The sequence below is a fragment of the Corvus moneduloides genome, chromosome 2 (assembly GCF_009650955.1).
Source record: "Corvus moneduloides isolate bCorMon1 chromosome 2, bCorMon1.pri, whole genome shotgun sequence".
Classification (NCBI taxonomy): Eukaryota; Metazoa; Chordata; class Aves; order Passeriformes; family Corvidae; genus Corvus; species Corvus moneduloides.
In genome coordinates this window covers 107922936-107931348 of record NC_045477.1, presented here as the reverse complement: position 1 = coordinate 107931348, position 8413 = coordinate 107922936, and the positions used below count along the sequence as shown (strand labels likewise).

Below are 8413 nucleotides of genomic sequence, written 5' to 3'. Positions count from 1 at the left end.
AATCATATCCCCAAGTGCCACATCCAGAACACTTCCAGAGCCGTTGACTGCACCATGTCCCTGGACAACTTATTCCAATGCCTGAACACTCTTTCAGTGATCTTTTTTCCCCTAATATCTAATTTGAACCTCTCCTGGCACAACAGTCAGTCATTTCCTCTCATCCTTTCACTTGAGACATGGGAGAAGAGGCTGACCCCACCTGGCTCCACCCTCCTTTCAGGCAGTTGTAGAGAGTAACGAGGTCCCTCCTGAGCCTCCTTTTCCCAGACTAAACACCCCCAGCCCCCTCAGCCACTCTCATAAGACTTGTGCTCCAGGCCCTTCACCAGCTCCATTGCCCTAAAAGAGACATTCAAACTGCACTGCTTAGAGCCCCACTCTCTCTCAGAGAGGGTTTTTGTAAGGGATTTCAGCGGCATCAGCCCATTTCAAAGCAGGGCTAACAGGGCTCATGTAGCTGCGACCAAGCAATGAATCTAACAGAGACTGCTAAAATAAGCTGCTAAACTCTGACAGTGATGACAAGTAAGTATCACAATGTCTTTCCTGGATGCCCACTGAACTTAGAAAAAAACTGAATACCCCTTCATGTCTACTGTATTTATATATATGCTATATATATGATATATCAATACAGCATATATCATATATAGAGAGATATTATATATTATATCTATATATAGAAAAATTACATGCACATTTCTTGCAGGCAATTGACAAAGAAAGAATTCCTATTTCGTAATTTTTCAAATTTAGTAGACTGATTTTTAGTCCTGGACAAACCTGATATAACATCCTTCTATACTGTTCTTTCTGACAACAATTTTTATAGTAGTGGTGCCGAATTTGCTGTTGTTAGAACTTTGGTATGACTCAAGAGGTACTGAACAACATGTCCAGTTTGCATTGTTATCCAAGTAGGAAGTTCACCTTTTACTACCTGGCTGCTTCTGTTAACTGCATCTATGGCTAAATCATCAAAGTTACATTCAGGTTAATCTCTTTTTGGAAAAGACAGTGTATTTGCAAGTACAGGTGTCTTATGAGGACAGCATCTAGAACACAAACTATGCTGCAGAGTAATGAGGGAGTAGAACTAATGTGTTTAAAAAGGAAAGATTGTATTGTTCTGACACTACGGGCCTGGCTCTCCTCTTATTGCACAAAGTTTAGACTGGCATAACTCTTTTGATTCCTACTGGCTCACCTGTGATTGACTTTACTGGTAGCAACAGAGGAATCAGGGTATGTATTTGCTACACTTGACATTCACCAAGGTAAAGGCAGTTTTAACTATGCTGTACAGGAGACTGGAACCCAAGATCTAGTATTTTGCTGAGACTGGTAGCTGAACTGGGTATGGGAATATTTGGATAGTAAGACCTAAGGAGAAATCAAGTTGCTTGGTGACCTTCTCCCTCAATATCCAAATACCAGATTTGTAGCTTTAAATACATCCTGAAATATAATAAAAAGTGCAAGAGTAGTTTAAATTCTAATACAGTGTTTATCTTATTAGTTAATAGATTGCTAGAGATGTAAAATACACATATGCATAAAAGCTTATACCATGATCTGCAGTGCCATGCTATGCTTAAGTGTCAAAGTTCTGCATTTCACTTGCAATTCATGCTGTGTTTCTTTGGTTTTCACCCCTGCTATTAGGTGGAAGAGCACCTGCTTTCGCTCGTAGTCATGGGGCACTTTATTTCCTCAGAGGAAACAAAAATTTGGTACTGGGGCTCTGTGCTCTTGATGCAGATGCAGAAATCCCATTAATATTACTAGGAAAGCTAAGGACACAGGGGAGAACGTACCACATTTAGATTACTGTACAGTTCTGCAGTCTCTTACATTTAGCCAATACTTCCAACAAAATAGCCCATAATAAAGCTTGGAATTGAATGTTATCTTTTGTTTGTTACCAATAATGCCTATAATACTGGGCTCTCATAGCCAAGCAAGATTCATACTGTTACAGTCACGTTTATATCCACATTCAACTTCCTTTTATTAGAAGTATAATACTGCACTTTATATCACAAATGTATAAAAAATATGGCAGATAGTGTCATAACAATACTTTTCTTTTAAATGAGTATATTTAAAAAACAGACAGTTATTTTCCATTTATGTATATATTTATATATAGAATAAAATACTCCTGATGCAATATATAAATGTTACTGTTAGTTTTTTATAGAAACTACTGTAGCTGTTGCACTGCTTCACAATGTTTCAAACAGCTCAAAATAACTTTACATTATAACATAAAAGATATAACAGTACGATATTAGGTCATCATAAATAAATATTACAAATCCTATCAAATATGGAAGTTTAAAAAACAAATTTAAGACATACAATTTAACTTTAAACCCTTAACAGGGATACACTTTTATCACATAAACCCCACTGTTTTAACTAGGCAGCAAAAAATGTAGTAAGGGCATAGGTCTAGACAATGTTTTCACCCTTGTAAGTGCCAATACATACCAGAAGTCTCCCGGCTTTCAGACAGAGATGTGCACTAAGCTGGAATGTAAATGAGAGAAAATGACAGTGCATTTTTCTCCCTGACCGGCACACTCTGCCTGGCATCCAGTGACATTTCTGATGACTGGTAATTCATAGTTCAACTTGTGTTCCTGTATAATCCCTGACTCTCTCCGTGGTGCCGAACAGCATAGCTCCACATGTACATATTGCACACCTTTATAAAGCTGAAAATGCAGTCTTACCATCACCAGAATCACCACCGCTCCCCTATGCTGATCTCCACCCACACTGGTCTATTTGCTGGAGTGCAATTACAAGGCTGTCTCTTTGAGATCGTTCAGATTTGGCATTCGTGACCGGTTTGTTCGGTTGTAGGTGTGCCCGTTCTGTCCGCTCTTGGAAGGCAGCTGCTCGGAGTAGGGGGGCCCATCGCTCACGCTCCTGTTCACGGGGGACACGTGCCAGGTGGGCTCCACCTGGCTCGGGATCTGCAGCGCCGGCCGGCTCTTCGGCTGGGGCTCCGGCCGCACGTTGCTGCTGCCGCTGCTGGAGCTTTGACTCATGGGATGAATCCGCACTTCAGGAAAAGGAGCTTTGGCTGGCTGGCTGGGTAAGGGCTGGAAGCGGGGCTCAGCAGCGACGGGATGATTTGAAGAGAGGTGTAAGAGCTTCCGAAGAGATTTTAATGGCTGGCTCTGAAAGACACACAGCAAAGCTCCATCATATCAGACTTCCCATAAAAAAACTGTCCTATCCTAAACTGAACATCTAGAACTTTACAGGCCTTCTTCACTTTTAACTCATATTCGCTTGATGTATTTCATTCCAAGCTATGACTACACACACAATCCAATCTCATCACAATCCAATCTATTAGCTACCTGAAAAGATGGAACCTTTTCTCCCTCAGAAAAAATTGCTCCCTTGTTTCTTTTGAAAATGCAGGCATAGACAATTGCATTAGCTGTCCATCTGTCACTTCTCCTGCTATTAACTTAAGAACCTCAGCCACATTTTAGGAATCACACACACGCAGAATCACACGGAATCACACAGAATCACCAGGTTGGAAGAGACCTTCAAGATCACTGAGTCCAACCCATGCCCTAACACCACCTCAACTAAACCATGGCACTGAGTGTCACATCCAAACTTTTTTTAAACACATCCAGGGATGGTGACTCCACCACCTCCCTGGGCAGACAATTCCAGAACTTAAGGCACAGATTTCAGAAATACAAAGCTCTTAAAACTGTTGTGAACATCAGTTAGGGGTTAGAGTGAGTCTTGAGTAACCATCTGAACTGAAAAAAGGTCTGGCAGAACTCAGAAGTTACATATTTTGTTTGCTGGCAGCTGGTTGATAGGCAGCTCTAGTCTCCCGCAGCTTCTTTCACTGGTGAGGTTGAAAAGAAAATGGTGATATGGGGTTATTGAAAATGGGTAGCAAGAGCCTAGGGAAGCCTGAGTACACAAAGTGGTATGAAAGCAGCCTCATTAAATTCCACAGCTCGCAGAGCAACTTGTTTCTTCAAACACTGCAGCTGCAACAAACCCTCTTTTCCAGTTTCCAGTGTGACAACAATGGAGCATGGCACTGACCCTCTCTCCCAAACACTGCCTGCTGAGCTGGTTTTAGAAATTAGATTTTAGAATTTAGATTTTAGAGAAAATAAAGTTGCACTAGTGCAGTACTATGCTCCAAAAATGTAGCCTGCCGAAACTGCAGTCTGTGCCAGCCACACTGTAACGTGGTCTCGATGCTCTGGTGACCACATCAAGTATCAAACTGTGCTGAGCAGCAGCCAGCCCTCAGGATTCACCACTCCTTACAGAGTTGACTTGAGGGCTTTTGTACACCACTGCATCGCTACCACAGATGTGCACTGAAACACTGCTTGCCTGTAATACTAAAACATAACCAATCTTTTGAAGGGCTCAAAGACTGACACAGGACATTTAGTCTCTCTTCCTTGTCATTCATGTCTACCTTTTAAAAAAATTATGCAGGACTGCAGGTACATGATTTTTTACATTCAATGAGCAAGGCATTAGAAAGTCGGGAAACAATGTCAAATGCAATTTTTCTATTCCCCAGAGAAAAAGCTATCAAGATATGTCAGTGATATTAATAGATAGGGAATTGATAACACCACTTACATGAGGCTGGATTTCTGTCATCTTCTCAGGATGCCAATCCTTCTGCCTGCTGCTCTGGTGATTGGAAGAATGAATGGCTTTCTGTAATGCCAAGAGATCCTGACCTTCAGTGTTAGGCATCTGCAACAAAATATTAAATACTGATCTCCTAATATTTTCTTAAGAATAGCTGTAAATAATTTCCCACAGTTAATTACAGAACACAAGTGAAGCCCATTTCTGCAGCAGAATTGCAATGACCTCTCAGTACTTTTCCCCATAGTAAGAGCAAGTGGCTGTGGACATCATGCAGATTTGCTCTACCCTTACCCCTTAAAGCATGCTGTTAGTGTTATTTGCTGTAAGAAAGAGCAGTTAAACAAGGCCTCAAAAATAAATTTTTTAAAAAAATATTGTTGAGCCTCATCTTCATTTTAAAAGCATTCCATACTGCAGTTAAGACCATGGATCAGTTCTATAAATTTGCTCCTGAGTGAAGCAGACCAAAATCTCTTGAAACTGATGTCTTGACTGACATCACAAAACCAATAGCTTTCTCTATTGCCATCTTTCTTCTCCTCCACAAATATTCCAAACTATAGCAAAAATTAAGAAACAGCTGAAACTTTATGGCAGAAAGATAATTTAAAACTTACATGTAGCTTTTTATCTCATTTCAAGAATTCTAATCAAAAAAAGGACAGTCAAAATATAACCTATTTTTAATGCAAGCTGTCTTTTATCATGAACAATCAGGACAAACAAAAATACAACAGACACATGAGCTAAAGTTCTTTTCTGATAATGCATTGTTAGTATTTGATTTATTTAAATTTATATATAAAGGAGTAGTTTGTATAAAATTATGTATTTATGATATAGGAATAAACAAAGCCAGGTTAATTTTTTTCCTGACTGAAACATAATGTGACAATTTAATTTTAAACATACACAATTTCACAACTATTTTCCTTCCTTAGTCTTACTCCCAAGGCTCATTCTCTCTGGGACTGTGTATGTTACATTTTCACTATATCAAATACCAAAAAAAAATATTTTGAGGCACAATCCGTTTCAACAGAACGGCTGATTTTACTTAAATTTATTGAACTGGCCCAAGATACTTAACTGGCATGAAGAGGAAGTGATACCATGAAAATAAACCACATGCTGCTGTAGTCAGTAAAACAAATTTACTGGAGCATTTTACAGTGCTACTGTACTTAAAAATGAATACCATTGGTAGAGTGACTACAGGAAGTTTTTTCAAAGAAGAACTATGCTTTAAATTATTCTTTGAATTAAAAAGAGGAAAGAGGGATTTCTTGATGCTTGGATTCTCGCCGTTGGTTGAGTCTGTCTGCAATATAAGACACAAAAACTAAATGCATAGTATTTCAATTCAAGGTATCTGCCCATACTATGTTACTCTTTTTCTTTATTTCTTTTTTGTTGTTGTTGTTGTAATTTGACAATACGTGTTATCAAGCCTATAACTTGCCTTGGGAAAATACAATAATGATTGAAAAAAGCCTATGGAACAAATTCAAGGAACTCAGTGCATAGAAAGCATGTAAAAAAAGATCAGCACACCTATTCTTATACCCATGTTCATTAGGAATACAGAATGTATTTATTTCAGAGCCTTTTGGAAACAACTGGTAGGTCTTGTTGACTTTACTGAGCTTTGGATTAAATCCTGTAACTCTGGCAATCATTTGTATTTCTGATAATGACCTGAAGCAGTATGACATTTCTTATTTCTATAGAAAGAAAATATTAAAGATACACTAACAATAATAGGAGCTGGTTCCAGAATGAGCAGTTGATAAAAAAAGCATTCTATTTTTAACTTGCAAAAAGAGCTAAAGCTCCAAGATTAATTATTTCAGTTCTAACATAAATACGCCATTAGCAACTTCACGTATAGCTGTAAGCACGCTGGCTGTTTTTTTTTAATTTCTGTAGCACAACCAAAGAGCTTACCAATGGATGCATGAACAACCAACAGAATTATAAGGTACCAGAATTATAAATGGGACTATTTCTCCCCTGCTTAGGTGCAAACAAGCATAGGACACATGCTGTGCCTTACATTTTCCTGCCTATCAGAAGAAATCTTTATTATGCCATAGAATTATTATATGACCAAACAGAATGACAGGTACACTACCAAAAGCAAGGGGTTTCAAACAGCTTTCTCACCTTCTAGATTCCATCCGAGTTAATGACAGTCAATAATTAGCATAGCTTATGTTTAGGAAATTTATGGTCAGAAGAATTTCCTGTTTCAAATTCAGTAAATTAAAAAAGGAATCAAGGCATTGCTAAGAGAAATGCTCACCTGCAACTGTTTTTTCCAAAGCAGATAATTTCTTCAGACCTACAGCTTGAAACAAGTGCCAAAATCTGCGAAACTCAGGCTCCTCTGAAGATAGTGCCTACTGACACTGTGCACAACCCTCATGGATATCAAATTGTTTGGTGGCAGATGACAGATAAAACTGTGATTCTAGCAATCCTCAAAACCTTTTGCTACATTACTAAAACACTTCAAACGATGAAAAGAAGAATGGATAAGAACAGCTCTGCAAAAACACTATTGCAAAGAATTCCTGTAACAGGCAGTAACAATTCCTATCCCACGAGGTGCTGCACCTGGAGAACTCTAGGGAGAATGATTCATGGGAACAACCTGCAGGAAGAAGCGTCAGGAACTGGGATCAATTCTGGGCTATTAGATATTTTGAGAATGACATTACTAAGATGTCTTCAATCCAATTTCAGGTATCTTTTATGACTCCTGTGATGATGATCACCAGCCAAATGAGACTTGCCAAAGGATATCAGAAGTAAGTCTGATACTTATGTGCTTCCTAGCTCTGTGACAGTCCTCATGTCTCATTTGTTATTTGTTGCAGAAAGTCTGTGTTTGAGTAAGTAAGTGGAATTTCATACTTGTAGGACCCTACATGAATTGTTGGTCTCAGAAAAAAAACCTGGGTAGGCACAAGCTGTATACTAAGACTTTTCATATGATTTCATAGGAAACATTCTACGTGTTGTTGAAGACCTAATATTACAGTGCTGTGAACAGCTTTTACTACTGAAGCCAAACTTGGTGTTGAATTGAAGACAGTAATTTTTGTTTGTACTGGAAGGTCCTAAAGAATGTCCCAACATTTGTTAGGTAGATGCCTTCAAGTAACAGATGAAGAAGAACAGTGTCTGAACCAGACACTTGCACACACATCAGTGGTACAGTCTGTCCCTAGACACTGTCCTGGTAATCAGCTGTAAATAGAAATGAAAGGAAGTTTTTCTGGCTCTGGTTGGCTCCACAACTCAAGTTGATCTCAGCAAGTTTTCAGCTGAGGATGAAAGAGTTGTATCACTATCTTATTTCACTAATTTATTCATCTTTCTGTGAGATACCAGCTCTAAGTAGCAGTAGTTGGTTTTCCTTTCTCACTCTCTCCATTCCCCTCTACCCTTCTCCTTAACAGTAAGAAGAAACAGGAGTAAGGATTATACATAAATCTGCCTTATCTTGTAATCAGCAATGGTTTTGGTAGCTATAGATCAAGGTACTTTTGATTTAGGTGTTTTGTAAAATTCCAGATTTTGAAAGGCAACACAATCCAGTATGTATTTCTTTCACAGAGTTTAATCTGGAAGTAAATACACCATCTATCAGCTGAGCTATTGGAGCATTCTCTGCCACCATGTCTGGAGGGCTGGATCAGAGTATAACAATGCAAATTTAAAACCT

At 38.8% G+C, this 8413-nt stretch overlaps 1 protein-coding gene across 7 annotated transcripts in view; it reads right to left on the bottom strand.

The window, feature by feature from the left end:
• Positions 1-1130: 1130 nt before the first annotated feature.
• Positions 1131-8413, bottom strand: part of CDKL5 (cyclin dependent kinase like 5) — a 125155-nt gene continuing 117872 nt past the window's right edge. For 3 of the 7 annotated variants that reach the window (XM_032100747.1, XM_032100750.1, XM_032100748.1), the window contains 3 exons: positions 5879-6001; positions 4663-4782; positions 1131-3197 (listed from right to left, as the gene is read on the bottom strand). In XM_032100747.1, coding sequence (XP_031956638.1) covers positions 2814-3197; positions 4663-4782; positions 5879-6001 — 627 coding nt within the window. In that variant the 3' untranslated portion in view covers positions 1131-2813. Of the gene's footprint in view, positions 3198-4662; positions 4783-5878; positions 7337-8413 lie in introns of those variants that run through there. The other 4 variants (XM_032100751.1, XR_004238457.1, XR_004238458.1 and 1 more) reach the window with 4 other exon arrangements.